Source organism: Pocillopora verrucosa, chromosome 1, assembly GCF_036669915.1.
Source record: "Pocillopora verrucosa isolate sample1 chromosome 1, ASM3666991v2, whole genome shotgun sequence".
NCBI classification, from domain to species: domain Eukaryota; kingdom Metazoa; phylum Cnidaria; class Anthozoa; order Scleractinia; family Pocilloporidae; genus Pocillopora; species Pocillopora verrucosa.
Genome location: NC_089312.1, coordinates 22,889,565 through 22,907,778, shown reverse-complemented (window position 1 = coordinate 22,907,778; position 18,214 = coordinate 22,889,565). Strand labels below are relative to the sequence as shown.

The 18,214-nt window shown below is 35.9% G+C and overlaps 2 protein-coding genes across 2 annotated transcripts; both read left to right on the top strand.

The window, feature by feature from the left end:
• Positions 1-831: 831 nt before the first annotated feature.
• LOC131796824 (transmembrane protein 72) lies at positions 832-4,703 on the top strand. The gene is made up of 4 exons (XM_059114429.2): positions 832-1,037; positions 1,562-1,625; positions 1,934-1,999; positions 3,367-4,703. Exons 1-4 carry the CDS (start codon positions 956-958, stop codon positions 3,599-3,601), a joined length of 447 nt encoding a protein of 148 aa, XP_058970412.2. The 5' UTR covers positions 832-955; the 3' UTR covers positions 3,602-4,703.
• A 2,189-nt stretch (positions 4,704-6,892) lies between these two features.
• On the top strand, positions 6,893-18,049 carry LOC131796775 (CCR4-NOT transcription complex subunit 6-like). The gene is made up of 6 exons (XM_059114373.2): positions 6,893-7,444; positions 11,487-11,552; positions 11,923-12,080; positions 12,883-13,037; positions 13,592-13,905; positions 14,635-18,049. The coding sequence occupies exons 1-6, from the start codon at positions 6,970-6,972 to the stop codon at positions 15,129-15,131; spliced, it is 1,665 nt and encodes a 554-aa protein (XP_058970356.2). The 5' UTR covers positions 6,893-6,969; the 3' UTR covers positions 15,132-18,049.
• Positions 18,050-18,214: the final 165 nt, after the last annotated feature.

Here is an 18,214-nt window from a genome sequence, read left to right as displayed (position 1 = left end):
TTTAAGAAGGCCATTAAGACTTTTTTATTTGCCAAAGCTTTTTAATTCTTTGTATCTAATTTCATATTCTTACATTTTCTTAGTGATCATTTTTTATTTATTTATTTTTAATTTTTTTAATTTTTAGTTTTTCTTATCTATGTAGGGGTTGAATTTTTAACATTTAATTGTAATGCGCAATTGAAAATTCTAATATTGATAATTGCGTAATATAAGTCTATAAATTATTTAATTATTAATTATTACTATTATTAATATTATCATTACTACTTTTATCATTATCGTTCTGTTTAGTCTTAGCTGAGTCGTAAAGTGACAGACTTGTGCTATAGTTGTGTTTCTTTCTCTTAATGTATGTCACAAGCATAAAAATCAATTTTTTTATTCGGGGCATACATGCAATTACGGACGACTTTCGGACGAAATTGCAATCAGATCCCGTGAAACGCCTCTACTATCTGCAGGATATCAGGGGTGTGGGAGACGTGAAGGAGAAGTAAGTTTTCCTCAACTTTGTAAGATTGTTGTTAATGACTTATGGTAAACGACGATACCATCATGACAGTTGTAATAAATATTTTTAAAAAAATAATTGTAAAAACTATTTTTAACACTTTAATCCACGAATCACAGCTTAGACGCGACACACCACACGCAGAGAGTCGCTCTCTTCTTCGACTATTCAAAAATTCGTGGTCTCTAGTCTACATTTCATGTAAGAAATACCGTTCAGTCCTTCTCTTAAGCTGTCATCCTATTATAAGAAACTGGACACTAGTACTTATGCTATATCTTTAGCAAGGAACGCCCTGCTATTTTTTGGCTGCCACGAAAACAACTTTTGTGAGTTCGCTGCTCATTTTATTTCCAAATTTGATCGTACCTACTCCAACAAGATTGATGGTGATATACTCCTGATTATGCCAAAAGTAACGGATCATTAGAAGCTTTTGACATGGAAATTAGAGAAGAACGTCCCTTTTTCATCAGACATTTTACTTCGATTACTCGAATCGTTGGCCTGTTTACCAGCGCAGGCAAGTTAATTTCTTATTTTGAATAAGCTTCACTGTGTAGCAATTTCAAGGAAAATTCCAAGGAATAGACAAAAGAATACACAGAATCCTGAGGTCTCATTGCATAATTTACAATACGTGCACGTTACGACACGAAAAGGGCTTTCTCCATTAACTTAGGATTCAAGACGAAGCTTGTAAAATTTTATCAATAATTTATCGGATATCACATGTTTTGTGGCTTGCTTTTATATGTATAGAATGATATGGCATGTTTGAGTTGTATATGTGGCTTTTGAGAAAGTAATTTTCTTTACAGAGACCTAATCTGTTATTTCAGTTCAATACCTACAGAGAAAATTTCGGGAATTAGAAATATTTAATAAGTTTGGTGAAGCCATTGCCATCATCATCTGTAAGAGATCCAGACGTCATGGGCTCTTGAAAATAATCGTTACTCTAATCTTGTTGTATGAAAGGTGGGGGAAGGATGCCATGTAAGAGAATTTATTTGAACATTCTTACTTTTTAAAAATTATATTTAGCCTTGTGGTGGACAGGTGTATTTCTGGCTGACCAAGATGACAAAAGGGTAGCTGCATACCTTATGTAAGTGTCATACAATTTTTTTTTATTATACAACACACTGGATGATGCCTGCATTTTTATTGTTTCTTAATTAATCTTGTTTATTATATTTTGTAAAATTAGATAATAGACCTTTGCATTTTATAATTTTAGAGTAATGTTGTGATTGGTTAATAGTCACCATGGTACACTGTGTATTGAGTTATTCACCTTGCCTTATAGCTGGCTGTGAAACATACAAATGCAAATAGATTTTAAAAATTTCAGGTATTGAGCAAAAAATGAAAGATTTGCTGTATCTAAGTTATACGTATTCTTATTTTTTTCAGGATATGTGGTTTTGCCGTTACTTTTTTTGAAATAACATTCATTTTGGACAAGTGTGCTTGTTGTGGGTAATGTATCAAAATAAATATTTAATTTTTTTTCTTTATAAATATGACAAACATGACATTGTATTCTGTTAGAATTGTACTGTCAAATCTCTTGAAATAGATACCTCCATCAGACAAAACTTTGTTTAATTTGGATAGCAAAATAGCAAATTTTGATTTGAAATGTTATATTAACTCTTTCACTCCCAAGATTTAATTAGTAATTCTCCTTACTATCTGCCATACAGTTCTTATGATGTTAGTTCAGAGAATTTGGTATTGGATTAACTAATAATCCTATAATTGATATTCTTCTCTATTCTCATCACCTGCCTGAGTGTTTGATATTGTAAGGAGAAATTCTGTCTTGGTCACTTGTGGGAGTGAAAGGGTTAAATGTAACATTTCAAATAAAATAAATATTGTATCATAAATGTTATAATACAATATTGTATAAGGTTCACTTTTCAAATAAAGTAAAGATCTGATTGAATCACTTTATTTCCTCTCTGAAAATGTACAAGCTTTCAAACACTAATGGCATTCAAATTTCCCTAAGAAGGGTTTTATAAATCACAGAATCATTGTTGTCATATATCCTCTAACATCCATCAGCTAGACATCTCTTCAGGACAAACGTCTGCGGCTGGTTCAAACAGTGTCTGTCTTAGAGAGAGTTGATTATGACTTACTACAGATAACAAGTCTTGATAGAGGTGTTTTCAGTATTAAAGGTGTTGAAAGCAATCTGGAATTGCATTTGTTTCACTCTGTTTAATGTGAATTTGTGATTGGTCTCGAAGGGAGCTCCAATTTTTTCTATGAATTATACAGTCAGGAGTACATGTAAATTGAAGTCATCAGCTCTCTCTTCCTCACATTTTCTCATATTATCTTGATCTAACACAAAATTCTTATAACTTATTTACAAGTAAATGTGTTGCAGCTAGAAGGGAGAATTAACAATCAGATCCTGGGAGTTAAAGGGCTAAAATGCTCTCCCTAATGTTTCTGTTCATTTTCAGCCCCTGATCATAGCTTTCTGTTTGGTCTCCAACAGTACTATAAACAGTTATTCTTGTTAACCCTTTAACTCCCAAGATCTGATTGTTAATTCTCCCCTCTAGCTGCTACATATTTACCAGTAAATTAGTTATGAGAATTTGGTGTTATATCAAGATAACAACTTCTACCTCATAAGTTTGAATGTTTTCATTACCTGTTTGCTGGATGATGTAAGGATATTATCGGGAGAAGTTTCATGTTTATCACTTCTGGGAGTTAAAGGGTTATTATATACCCAGACTTGTAAATTAAGATGCTTTTAAAGTAAAATGGATGAAGTTGTTAACCTCATTTTAATTTTTATGGCTTCTCATTTTCATCAGGGAAGAGAGTTGTGGCCAGGCTTTGTGGAAGTATGTACTAGCTGTTGATAACTGGAAGAAATCACTAATTTATACTTCATTGTCTGTCATGTGCTACTTGCATCCCAAGGAGTTCTGGCAAGCTGTAATTGCTGGGGTTTTACTGGATTTTACAGCATTGCTATATCTCATAAGAACTTTCAGAACCAAAAATGCACTTGAACCTTATAGATATAAACAACTAGAAGTTAGATAATAATTATTTGTCTCAAATCAAGCACATTCATTTGAAATGAGGCATCAAAGTATTTAATACCATTAAGTATCATTGCAAGGCAGTTTGGCCTTGAGGCAAAGACTGCCTTCAACAAATAACACGATCAATGTTATCATGTAACAGATGTCTATGAAATGAAGTGTATTTTCATAGGGAATATTATTTATTAAATGTTTTCAATGCTTAAACTTTGGAGAAATGAAAACGTTCATTGAGCTAATACTCTTGACTCAAGAATTATTAGACATTTTAATCCCATTTACCAATGTTACACTTAACATTACACACATAGGCATACAAGATATTCATTTCAAAAAACAATATGTATAATATATACTTCCAAACAAGATCCTTATATTTCACCCAGATTTTACTTTGCTAAGAAGAAATAGACCTGAAGTACATGAATCTAAGTAGCTTTGTTTTAACTATTGTTTTAGATTATAGTATAGAAATAATTAGTAATACTAAAACTCCAATCCTAAAAATTGGGAATTTCATTGCTAAGGATTCATTTGATATTTCTTCATTATTGTTCTTTTTCCAATAAACTACCAATGATAGCACCATAGTTGTTTGCTTCTCCTAGAAAGCTAGTATTATTTCTGCCAAACTTGAACCTCACCATATTAATAGATAAAGCCACACTTAATGTATTTAATTATATAAAAAAGGAAAAAAAAACATACATCAGGACTTTGTATGTCAGAAATCATCAATATGCACCTAGAGTTTGGAGTTTAAATTCCTAAAAGAAGGATTTAAACCAGAATCATATTCACCTTATGAGCTGGTTGGATATAGATAACAGATTAAGCAACACACAATCTAGTGTCATTGTGAATTTAAGGGATAAAGAGGAAATTTTTGGAAACTATTAAGACAACTCAGCTTTCAGGATAATTAGCGAGGAATGATCAATTTCAAGGCTGTCGATTATTTATTATATTTACTCATTAGAGATAAAATGAGTGCCTGTGGTAATGGATTCATTCAAAATATTTACACAATCCAAATTACTGAATGTATATTTCCCTCTACTCAATGTCAACCATATGCAACTCCTATGTCTTTGAAAATAAAAAGGTCTCATTGCAAGTCAGTATGGAAAATGTTCAACTTAACTCTTCGACCAGCAAGAGTGACCAGAATTTAATTTCTCCATAAATTTTCACCCCGAATCACACATTAAGGTTACCAGAAGAAAGAAAATGATCACCGACTGAAAAGGCTCTTGATTGTTAAACAAATTCTCCTTGTCAGCACCTTAGGAAATAAAAAGACAACAGCATGGAGAATATGCATACTGATGTTAGGGTGTACAGGCTGGAGAACGTTTGTTTAGGCTGAGTTCTTGTCTCTTTTGGTAGTTGCATCCCCGACCCTCTCAATCCTCTAAAAGAAAAGAAGTATTAACCGCGATATCTAACTCGTCACCAGGTGCATGACGACGCTAATTTGATTAATTAATGACAGGTTCACGGTCACGATGTTTGTGGCTTTCAAATGAAAGACGAAATTATTTTATGTGTTGGGTGGTCTACAAACCATCAGGACAAAAAGGAACCACGAGCAAGGAATGATAGCTGAGATGAAGAAGTCTGCCAGCAAAAAGGAAACCTCTTTAAGTGTCTTGCGCGTAATTGTTAGGAAAGGCGTTTCAGTATCTTGAATAAATGTAGCTTAATTAACAACTAGCGCAGGGGGCAATTGAAATCGTTGCAAATGGCATGGATGAGGGACCACGATCACTCCATCGTGAATTCAGCACTGATTTTATGGGAAATGGGCTCAAATAACGCCTTTAAAGTGTAAAGTGGAAACTCTGGTGAAATAGAAGTGTTGAAAAAAAAAAAAACGCAATGCCCAAATGCCTGGCAGCATGACAGTCGGTCTCAAATAGACTAAATGCTCGAATTACCATCGAAAGGTTCTTTCAAAATTCCTGGGAATATCCGATGTCTATTTGAAAATGTCAGGCGATTCCACAAATTAATTTGTTTTTTAGTGGACAAATTTTTTCGACCTTGAGCATACCGTCGATATGCACCTAGAAATTGTACGCTTCTGATCAGACTGCCATTTATTCGTTGGGTATTTAGTCTAATTTAGACCGTTCCTGGCTGCTGAGCATTTCGTCACAGAGAAAAAAGAAACCAAGGAAGAACTTCTTCTTACTGTTAGCAAAATTAACGGCTGGCACAAGCCTTGTAGAATGAAGATTTCAACCTCTTCTGCACTTAAATTGGCCTAAATGATTAAGACTTTGCCAATATGACCTTAAAATGCCTTTCAAGGGGGAAGAGTGGAAAATGCAAACTCCAAGCGGAGTGGTTCTTCAAATAAGCCAGGTAGCGTATCAAGGATGTTTGATACTTGGACACAACCTGAGAGAAGGTTACGTCGGCAACCACCGCCACTTCCGACATATTAAAATAAATCTTTTTTTCGATGGATATACGATATATTGCATACCCAACTGCAAGTGAAATCAGTCTACAGAACTATTTTCGTGACTGGAAAGAGTTTAAGAACAGGGCGACTCGACTCGATATCCTTAATCCCTACTTTGATTGTTCTTGTCAGCAGGGAGGCTTTTCTCTAGTCGACCGGATCAATTGTCACGAAAAGTAAGAGAAAATTCGAGATCGCCGCTTGACAGGTTTGATTTGACTTTGGAAAGTGAGGATTTTGTTAACTAGATCTTCAGAAGTAAAACTATGTTGCATTTCAATAAAGGGGGTAAGTTTCTATAGAAACTGTAGTGCTGCGTCGATGGGAGAGTATAACAGGGTAATTGAGTGTTATCAACCGAGTTGATAACGTACTGATTAGCTACCGTAAGGAAATTGAAGGCTGAAGTTTCCAGCGTTTCGAGCGTCAGCCCTCGTCTGACAAAGGGCTGGCGCTCGAAACGTCAGCCTTTAAACTCTTTATGGTGGCCGGTTTACGTTATCAACTCAGCTGATAACACTAAATTACTATGTTGCATTTCAGTCGATCATGCTGAACCAGACCCTTGCTTAATGAAGAAGAATGACGGAAACGAGCTCGCGAAAAGTGTTAGTGATCGCATTCGATTTTCTCCTTGCTCGCCTTGCCTTGAGGCTCGTTCTCACTATTTAAGAATGCCAGAACAGGATCAGATCAAGGTCAGAAGTATACACACCAAAATTCCCGTGGCTTGCGTGGAATCCCGCGGGTCAGAGATACTTGCGTTCGAGAAAACTGATGACGTCACTGCTAACTGATCCGAAGCCTTGTCTGATGGTCTATCTTGGTGGCCATGTTGTACGCCATCTTTGCGGAGGCTACTTTCAGGAGAAGATTGTCATGATTCGTTCGAAATGCCGAAGGATAAGCATGAAAATAATGATGTTCGAAGAACTTATACTTTGATGAGTCCCGAGGATGTAGCTAACGGCAAAAAGTCGAAATGGACAGAACTGGAAATTACGGCTACGATTCGTAATTTGAGCCCGTCATTATGGCGGTTGGATTTCTTAACTGCGTTGTTCTTAAACGACAATCATCTAACAAAGATTCCTCCAGAAATCTCCAAGCTTGCTCAGCTCAAGCACTTGGATTTATCATCGAATAAACTACGAAGTTTGCCCTGCGAACTTGGAGATCTGGTCACATTACGTGAGCTCCTTTTGTGCAACAATAGTCTGAGGGTTTTACCTAACGAACTCGGAAAACTTTTCCAGTTACAAACCCTTGGATTGCAAGGAAATCCCTTACCACAGGATGTTTTAACTATAAATGAGGAAAAAAATGGAACAGCCAAACTTCTAGGCTATATGCTGGATAATTTAGCGGGTAAGTAAACTTAGTGTAAACATCTGAAGAAGCGAGAGTTTTTGTGGTGTCAATTCTATATTTATCACTGTCAGAGTAAGATCTTGACCCAAATAGTCTCGCTTCTTATTTTATTTCAACTTCAACAGTCTTATCTGTTGTTTTTTCTCAAGGTAAGTTGTCTGTTGGACAGAACTGAATTATTTGCTTGCGAACGGTGTTTTCTTTGTGTGTGGCACGAGGTTCGTTCGCATAATAGCGTTCACGAGGCATCGAATTTACGTTATATTGATCGTTCTTTTCAAAGATTCGGTAGTACTTTCGTGAGCAATATATTTCATATGAAACTCTTAGGCAAATTCTACACTCAACAAACTGAGATCTTAGTCTAATCCTTACGTTAAACATCGTAAGTTTATCGTGATCGAGGTCGTTTGTATTAAGAAAACGAAAGTAGACCCTCTTGACTCAACGAACAATAACCGTTTGAAACCGCCATTTTTAGTAGTAGCCCCACTTTCAAGCCACAATGGATTGCTTTATGATAGCTGTTGAATCAATCTTAAGCTTAAAAGATGCAATCGGAGGGTTATCTCTTGTCATGTGTATAGTTATTCCTGTGTAATTTATTTAAGACTGCATAAATGATGGAACTTTCGGCAGTCCGGAAGTAGATTTGTGCAACTTATTTTCTATGTTGGTTAATTTTCTTTTTCATTATCTCTGCTTAATTAATGTAATTTAGGATTTATTCTTGATCATGTTGCTTTAAAGGGATATTTTGATTCTCAAGCAGCAAACCCGTATGCAAAATGGGTTTCAAGATTATTTACCTGGGACTGATTTTAATTTGGGCTGAGTGGGTCTTAGTTTATTTGACAGAAAGGTCACTAGATTTGAAAACAAGCTCTCTATGGAAAGTCCATGTATTGGTTAATGTTTTCATTCTTTTATTTTAGCAATTGAATTCAGTGAGTTTGTACTAAAACAGGCTAAAAAAAGAATTCGATGTCATCTTAAAGTTTAATATAATGTCATTTCACATGCATCAAAGTTAGCATCTTCCTGTAAATTCAAGATGTAGCTTTTCCATTTTGCCCTCCTCTGGTTAGGAGTGCTTTTTGGTATATTGCTCTTTGCTTCTTCATTGAATTGAAAGTTGGCATAGTTTAAGGTACCTTTTAACCTGTAAAATTATTTCCAAACAGTTTGAGAGAGGTTTTTGTGGCAACAGCATTTTCAATGTTGTTTTATGCACTAAAAAATCAACTGATGCTTCATTGAACCCCTTTGTGGCAGAATTGATTTTAAGTTTTTTTATTTGCCTTAAGTTTTATAGATCAGTTAATTTTGTAGACCAGTTCAGAGGTCCTCTTTTAGTTTATTTTTTTTTCTTTTGAAGTACAGTTGCCTCTGTTTTCTTTTCAAGTTTGAGTTTGGTAAGCATCACAAGAGGTAATGAAAATAACAATATCTATAACATGTCAGTGCACCAAGTTGCAACCATTTTGGTTACCATGGCAAGTGAAAAATATCTTCGAAAAATCTATTGATGTTTGGTTGAATTATCAAACAAATAAATGCTAGGAACTCTTGTCTTTCCCTTTTTTCACCATGCCATTCCACAACTCCCACATACTAGTAAACCTAAAATGATTGTATACTGAGTTGAAGCCAAACTTTAATTGTATATCCTTTTGAGGATCAAAACTTACACCCATTGGGGAAGAGCCCGTTTCTTTGTTGACATGCTTCAAGGAAAGTGGGTTATTTGCCATGCTGGTCAGCCCTTTGGCAGCAAAATCTAGGCAAAATCGATGTGAAAGGATTTACCATAAATTTATGATAAAATTTATTTTGTTGGAGAGTATGTCTGTGGGACAGTCTTAGAGAGTAAAATCTGAAGATCTAAATTTTCCCTTTGGAAAGAAAAATTTAGAGCTACATACGAGTGAAGTAAATGATTTTGCAAGTGTTGTGTTTAGAATCTTGTTCCAAAAAGATAAATTAAAGCAATCTTCAAGACTTTTCTTTAACAGGAATGGCCCAAAATCGAGTTGCCTTTTATTTTCAAGAAACATGAGATAAATGAGGAGTAAACTGAGATAATAGGTTTTCAGATCACTCTTGCTAGTCATTGCCAGCTTCTGTCTCACATTGCGTAAATTTTCAGGCAAAAAGCAAAAGTAGGTGACTACAGTAGAATCCCACTAACTTAAACTCCCTTTCGAACACAAGCAATTTTTTTGTTTTCCTTGGGAATTTGAGTTAGCAGGGTTCTACTGTAATACCCAATCAGAGGCTTCTGAAGGGTTGCTAGCAGTCAGAAAAGATTGTGAAGAAGTTAGGTGTGAGCCTAGGTTTTCTTGTCAATGAAGAGCTGTCAGAGACAGCAAACATAATAAAATTTCAGAGAGTGTGAACATATTTTGTTGGTGAAAAGTGTCTTGCAATAACTTTTATCACTTTTTCTGAGAATACCCTCCAAACAGCTTTGATTCCAGATGAACAATGTGGTCTACGAGCCATCAAAGTTATCAGGACTGTGTCCCTCTTAGCTGAGCAATAGACCAAAATCGTTTTAAACATTATTTGTCACCTGACGTCACCAACTTTGTATGAAATTGTTTCCGCCACTAGACACCACAGTATCTTCTTTCTCATTCTTTTGCTTGTGATTACTCAAGTATCTATTGGCAAGTGAGTAGACTTACCAATTTGGCTCATGAAATTATAAAATATTGCAGGTGCAAGTCCTATCTAATTCCCAAGGGGCTGCTTTGGTAGAAATCCTTATGTATGCACAGTTGTGCTTTCATAAAATGATGTGTGCAGATGGAAACTTGCACTTCAGTTCCAAGTTTCCATGGAGTTTAGCCGTGGGGTTTCAAAATTTTCAAGACTGTTTTTTTTACATCCTGATAAAATAGATCTTTTGGAGCTCAAAATGAAAAGTAAATCATTATGTCAATACATATACTTATAATACTTCATTCCTGAATGTGATGCAAATTATGGCTGGAAAGAACAAAGTGATCCTCTTGACTTCAAGTGAAGCTTTGTGACATAGGGGACACTCCTCTAGAACAGTAAATTGATATTTTGTGTCCCAAAAGTGTTGTTCAATGAAGGATTTTGGGTTTATTGTAAATGCAAGAAATAGGTTCAACTATAGCTTCTTATTAGCAAGTTTACAATTATTTAAATAAAGCTTTGGTCTCAAATATTTCTTGATTGTTTTTACCTTGTCTTTTATTCATAGGTAGATCGAGATCACTCTGGTAAACTTAATGCAATAATGATTGAAATCTTTCTTCAAACACAAGTAGTTTCTGCTACCATATATTATAAAAGAAATTGGTTCATGCTTTTAGTTGTGGGTATATCAAGTTATGGATGCACCTGGGAAGTTTGGATAGCACTCAAGAAGCTAGTGTTGCTCTCTGTTGTACCTTGAGCAACTCTTATGCTTCTTCTGCATGCATCCATAGCTCAATATACACATGCTAAGCATGAACCAATTCTTAAGTGTTGCAGGGAAACTGTTTGGCTCTTTACAAATCATGTGAAGCAACATGAAGTGTCCTTCCATAGATGTGTTAAATTATTTTTGTGACCAAATTTTTTTTTTATCTGGGAAGAGCATTTTACAGCTGTAGATTGCCAAAAGGCAACTTTTTGAAAAAGGGAACATGGAGCCCTGCTGGTACATGATAATACTTTAACTTATTAACTCCCAAGCTCTGAAAGCTAATTGTCCCCTCTAGCTGCTACACATTTCCTTGTAGATTGGTAACAAGAATATGATGTTAGATCAAGATAGCAACCTCTTATTGATCAGTTTGAGTATTCCCATTACATTATTTTTTCTTTTTTTTTGGGTAATATATGGATACTGTGGTAAGGAATTGCATGAACATGATAATCACTTGTGGGAGGTAAAGGTTTAACCATTGCATACTGTTGATGTTCATGTTTTACACACTGCACATCACAATCCTTTGTTGATACAATGCTAGTACGTTGTTAGCAAGCTTTTGACATCCTTTGAATTTTGTTTTAGTTTGTTCTCGACCACCAGACAGGCAGTGGATTTCACTACAACCAGACAGGCCTAGGAATCCTGCATGTAAGTTGTTTTCTCTTTTACCAAGATGCTACTTAAACAAATGGATAGTCAGTTTGTTTTTGAGAGGAAGGAAATCCATGCAGTTACACTTCAGTCTGGTATAATTTATGCTTTTAAAATATGCTGCTGAATAAGCGAGGTTTTCAAACTGATACATTGTTTACTCAGTTTGTCATGGGCTCTCACAAAAACAAATTGTGCACGTATTATGTCATCATGATATATATGTAATATGTACTTACTAATATGAGTCTGACTCCTTCTACATTGTTTTTTTTGTAAATGCAACACTGTAACTTAATATCACGTTAACCTTGTCTTGTTCTACCATGATGATCTTACAGTAACTGTTGGCTTTCTTTGTTTTCAGTGACCTTCAGTGTCATGTGCTATAACGTCCTTTGTGACAAATATTGTACACGACAGATATATGGCTATTGTCCATCTTGGGCCCTTGATTGGGAGTACAGGAAAACAGCAATCCTGAAAGAGATTCTTCATTATGGTGCTGATATCCTAAGCTTACAGGTATGGTACCATATCTTTTTCAATTAAAATCAAGTACACCATACAGAATGTCAGGCTTCCAAACTCAATTTAGCTGAAAGACTCTTGTAATGGTGACTTTGATTTCATTAATTAGCCACCTGAAAAAAAAAAACTTTTATCATTAGAAAAGAAAAGGAAAGGGAATTTTTATAAAAGATAATTACATGGCTGGCAGGCAAGATGGGCCCTTCTTGCCTGCTTGGGATTTCCTGCTTTTATTCTGCCTAAGATAAAGATTGTGTGAAGGGAATGTATAGTTTGTAATGTTTGTAATGTATAGTTTATAGTAAGGTATAAAGACAGGTGAAACAAAGAAAACATAAATGATATTTGGGGTTTATTGTGCTGCAAACACAGTTGGCTTTCTTTCCTGGCTCTCAAGATAAACAAGTCATTCTTGATTCTTAGTAATGCAAAATCTTTTTGCTATTTAATAAATTATAATAAATATTTTATTGACCAAGTTTGTGTGGTTAAGATGGTTGGATATTAGCCCTTCTGTTGATTGTGCAAGATAGGTAAAAACATGATTCTTATTAATTATTAACAGGATGTTTGAAATTCAACACCAACCTTGATAACTGAACTTGGATTGTTTTTTGTTTCTCTCAGTAGTTTAAGTTAGCAAGGTTCTACTGTATGCATTTCTACCATATTTGGGCTCAAACACATGACTTTACTTCATTCACTTCAAAGGCAGTCACTTAAAACATGTAGAGAACGTTTTGTTAATTAGATAGGAATAGAAAACAACAGAGTTTTCTTTTGATCCCTCTTGCAGGAAATTGAGACAGAGCAGTTCTATAACTTTTTCCTTCCTGAGCTTCAACAGCATGGCTATAATGGAATTTTTAGTCCCAAGTCCAGAGCAAGAACAATGACAGAAGAAGATAGAAAATATGTGGATGGCTGTGCCATATTTTTTAGGACCTCCAAGTAAGTCATCTGATGGCAACTTTGATAAGAATACTGCTAAGTAAAGGGAATATGCAGGGTTTTAAAGTACATGTAATTTTTCTGGTGCATTACCCAAGTTGTGGGAGTGGAATTTTTTTACTACACTACAACACTGAAAAGAACAACAGCAAATTCCTACATTGGGTCATTTTCCCTTCCTATTTTGCTTTGAGAGTTTCTGGTATGTTTAACCTAGTGTCTATCTTAAAGTCCTTAGGGTGTCCTTAAACTGAACCCACATCCATAGTGAAGATTTGTTTTGAGATAGTTATACAGTGTACTCTTTTTGACCCAAGCCTCAAACTTTATTTCTTTGATGCCCAAGGTTTGCACTGCACATCTCATCAGAGTTGAAAACTTTTGATTCCTTAGGCTGGATGAATTACTGGGAAACCTCCTGCAATAAAGTGGTCTTCTATTAAAGACAACCAGGAATTCTCCAAATTAGCTTGTTAAGGGTAGTAGGCTCTTCTGATACCTTATGAGAAAGCAAACTCCTTCTCTGATTACATAAATTTATGTATTTATTTCAGATTTAGCCTTGTCAAAGAGTACTTGATTGAATTCAATCAGTTGGCAATGCAAAATGCTACAGAAGCAGAAGATATGCTGAATAGAGTGATGACAAAAGACAACATTGGAATCACAGCATTACTTGAGCTCAAGGAGGGCTACCTTAATTATGGTAATGATGTGAACATGCCGCGGCAGCAGGTGCTTGTGTCCAATGTGCATATTCACTGGGATCCAGAGTTCAAGGATGTGAAGTTAATTCAATCAGTCATGTTGATGCATGAGTTAATGACCATCATGCAGGAGATTAACCCTGGCTTTATGGTACAGGGAGGTAGGTTGAATACATTTTGTCTGGTAAAATTTCCCTGAATGACTATTATGAACCTAATAAAAATAAAGGCAGAGATGCTGCGAGAATGAACAATGGAACTTGAAGTAAAGTTGCCTGGTGTGTTTGAGGTTGCTCTCACAGAGTCTTTCTCCACCCAGGAGTAGTTATGGGTGTTGCCTATTTTTAATTAGAAACTATACAAAATTATGGGGACAAGTTACCCAACAATGGACTGGTGTTCCATCAAGAAGGATTAGGAATAATTATTCTGTGTCATTTCCCAGCTTCTGACAGTCAGATATAATCTTTGGCATGATGTTGTTTGGGGCCAGTTTATTATCTGGCAAACAGTAGATGAGAACAGAAACTGATCAGCTGATTTTCCCAAATTACCAGAAGTGTTTCATGTACTGTAGAATGAAATGGACAGCAGTTACATGTTGAATGGACAGTGAAGAATTTTCATTTGAGGTGTCAAGGTGACCAGTCAGTAGTTGAGGCTGTTATTTTTGGTTTCACTTTACTGCTGTGATGATATTCAGTCAGGTTTTTACACTAAAGAGTCAAAACAGTCAGTACTACTGATGATGTTCCTTTTCTTGAGGCTGCCCCCTTGTCGAGACTATGTTGTCTCCAGGGAACTGCATAACTCCTTCGTTACAAGTATAATGCTACGCAACGTGTACTACTTATGCCTTAAGGTTCGTCGTTTTTATCTCCTCACCATAGGTAAAAATGGCACTGCACCAAGTAAGTCAATCCCATTAGTGTGCTGCGGTGATCTTAACTCACTCCCTGAATCAGGGGTAGTTGAGTTCCTGGACAATGGGAGAGTCCGGATTGACCATGGTGACTTCTTGGACATGAAATATGATGGATTTCTATCACGCCTCAGCAATGGCAAAAACGGAGAAAAGTGTGGAGACCTTACCCACTGCTTCAAGCTCCAACGGGCCTACTCTGAAGACCAGATGTCTTACAGCAACCTTACGTATTCATTCACAGGTGTGATTGATTATATCCACTACACATCTGACCTTCTCGTTCCACTTGGCGTACTCGGCTCTGTCAGTCAGGATTACATCAAAGGGAACAAAATCATCGGATGGCCACACCCACATTTCCCGTCAGACCACCAGTCACTGCTCGTGGAATTCGAGGCTTTAAGCTTCAGCAATGGGGTACCTGTTTATGGGTACATTCCAAGCTCTCACCATCCCAGGTAGTGTTAGATTCTCGCGTGATAACAATGTTGTAAATTTGTAACAAAAGAGTTGTAAAGAGGCTGAGTTGAAGCAAGCCATTTTTAAGGATCTAGTCACTAGACGTGTTTTGTATTCTACCAGGAAAATGTTCACCGGCATATTTTCCCTTGATTCAGTTTTATAGACCTTTTTGACTTTTGTTTTGGTAAAAGGAGAATGGGAGCTGCTTTAAAGTTTAAATAGTTGGTTGCCAGATATAGTGCTGTACGTACAACTTCAGGTGTGAAGCAATATTGTTCGGCTTTAATTTAATTTATCTATTTCGACAGTAATTTATTGAGTTAGCCCAGTAGTGTTCATTATAATATATTGCAATTCATTGTTAACTATAATATGTGGCCTAAGCGTGATATTTAATTTCTTTAACAATTCGCAATTCTTTTGCAAACCATGGGCGGTCAAAACGTGCTGTAAGTCGTAAATGCCACACAAATAGAGTTATCCTCTATATAAGAGCTATTTTAAAAAGAACTTGAATTTATCAAAAAAAAGGCAGGTAGTGAAAATTATAGTTTTCATTCCCATATCCCATCTTGTGTCTAGCCTTTAATGGCATTTTTCAATGGATGCAGAAATTGTGCAACTTATTTCAGACGAGCTCGTTCACTTACAAAATGTTCGTAATCTTCCACTTGTCGCTTAGAATTGAACAGTCTTCGATGCTGTTGTTGCAGTTGCATTGTACTTGCACATAAGACTAAATTGACACGTATAAGCGTCTTTGCTGTATGTACACGACATTGTACAATATCATCTCAACAAATACATTCGTGAACTATATCTTAACCAACTTGCTAAAACACTTTCATTTTCCTTTACCAGCAGCTTAACTCGACATTTTATTTTGGCGTTTTCATTTTGTCTTCCTTCTGTTCTTGGAGATTAAATGTGTACTATGCGTTGAATAATTTGGAAGGAGGTTGTGGGGGACTTAAACAAACTGTCTTGCATTACCTCCCACTATCTTCTCGAAAATTGTAATTTTTTTTCAAAGATCCTATTTCCGTTTTCTTTTAGTTTTGTTTTAGATTTTATTGTTTTGTGCTTTTTTCCCGATTCTTTTTCTCTTCACCTATAGTTCGGAAATCATCTGAATATGCAGCCACGAACTATATAAACGCCTCACACAAAATGCTTCAGTTTACGTGCAATACCTGCATAATCGATTTTCATTTGTAGATCTTAGCAAGGTTTCATGTACGATACTGTGCATGTAACATATTACATATAGAGCGTCAGGTTATATAAACCTTGTACATATTCTACCCATGTGAAGCTTCATCCAATCATTCAGCTTTTGACAGAGCGATTCACACACGATTGACACGTTGCGTGACGTGTGTAGAACCATACATGTCACGTAAAAAGAAGCATTCTGGTAGCTTTCGGCAGATTTGCACGAAAAGCTGAAAAGAGCTAAACGGTTCTGGATTTGCTTTACATGGTTGGAATAAGTGTATTAACAGTTTTTTTTTTCTCCACGAAAGAGAAGGAAGGTTGTATCGTAAAGCGTTTTCATAGTAATATTTATGTGTAGTAAACTAGAGTTTTATTTAGAGTTGTTTAGTCAGTCAATGCACTGAAAACATACATGCAACTTACTTAAGGCAACTGGTATAATTACCGCGAACGAAACCTCTTCATATCGATCAACAATTTCAATTTCATCACGTTGATGACGCTTCTGTTTGCTCGTGGTCCAAGAACAATCAGGTAACTCAGTTGTGGACTTCTTTTCTCCTTCTCATTTGCCTTTCAAACGCATGTTCACGTTTTCAGATTTGAGTAATCCGCCCTCTAGTGGCTGCCTGTTGTCGGAAATTCTTTTAATAACAGCTTTTAGAGCTCAATTTATTTTACAGTATGGTGTATTATAAAAACGTGTGATAAATTACAGTCCCTTCAACGTTTGTTATATGTGTGGGTGTTCATAACACCCCATCATTGTTACCTTAAAGGACCTGAAATCAGTGTATGGTAAAGTATTACTAGTGGACGAAGGCATATAGATTGTTAGTGAAGCGGAATAATAGAGTGGAAGGTGCTGATTCTTCAGCACAGTTGGTGCAAGTTGAGTCCAACACTGGACCATATGGGAGACAGGATGAAGTATCCTGAGGGATGAAATGGTTATTTGTATTCATCTGTTCTGGCTGGTCAATGAGAGATGTCTGTGTTGTTTCATGACTATTTTGTAATGGTTTCTTTTATCATGTAATGCATTCAACTAAAACTTAGTTGTCAATTTTCAACCCGCTTGGTTATTTTAATCTCCAGTGCAGCGGAGATAATGAATAATTGATCTGTTTGGTTTGGTTAAATCATTATGGCTAGCTATTTATAGCCGTGTAGAGGAATTTATCAAAATTTCAGATGTCATTTCATTTTGCAGTATGTCATCACAATTACAATGAAACATCCAACCTTTTTCAATGACCAGTAAAACATTGGGATCATTATTTTGTTTTACCTACACAATTTTGCCAAAAAACGTTTTTGTTTTTCTCATGAGTGACAAAATTCGCACACTGTCATTAGTATTGCAGTATATTTTGTGCAGTTTTGGAGGGGGTGAACTTGATTTTCAGCACGGTGGACTATTTTTGAACGTGTTTCATAGTGTGGTACGTACACTGGGTGGGGCTAACTTGGACTGGCTTTTTATATTCCAAATAAAAGTGTGCGACTTTTGTTTTATTAGTTTTACACTGTGCAGTTCTTGCTTTTTTTGATCACCATTTGTAGTTTACAGTGAGGTGGTAGGTTTGTAGACCGGTTACAAGGGTTATTGTAGATTGTAACTCGTACTTTTTAACAGAAACTGGCATTTATGAGAAAAACGGTAAACTACTGGAATAAAATCAGTGAACAAAGTCAGCTTGGAATTTATCTCGTCTAATTTGTTTTTATTTTTGTTTTGTCTTGTGTGTGGCTTGTTTTTGGTTGGTTGTTTCTTTGTCAGATAACAATGAAGAAATGTAAAATGGTTTCCGTGTTTACATAGCCTGATGTAAACACGCGGGAGGTTGGGAGAACACGAGATA

Coding starts and splice junctions, on each gene's coding strand:
- LOC131796824 (XM_059114429.2), top strand. CDS start 956: ATGGAAATTAGAGAAGAACGTCCCTTTTTCATCAGACATTTTACTTCG. Junction 1,038..1,561: donor TGGCCTGTTTACCAGCGCAG/GCAAGTTAATTT, acceptor AATTATATTTAG/CCTTGTGGTGGACAGGTGTA. Junction 2,000..3,366: donor GACAAGTGTGCTTGTTGTGG/GTAATGTATCAA, acceptor CATTTTCATCAG/GGAAGAGAGTTGTGGCCAGG.
- LOC131796775 (XM_059114373.2), top strand. CDS start 6,970: ATGCCGAAGGATAAGCATGAAAATAATGATGTTCGAAGAACTTATACT. Junction 12,081..12,882: donor CTGATATCCTAAGCTTACAG/GTATGGTACCAT, acceptor TCCCTCTTGCAG/GAAATTGAGACAGAGCAGTT. Junction 13,038..13,591: donor ATATTTTTTAGGACCTCCAA/GTAAGTCATCTG, acceptor TATTTATTTCAG/ATTTAGCCTTGTCAAAGAGT.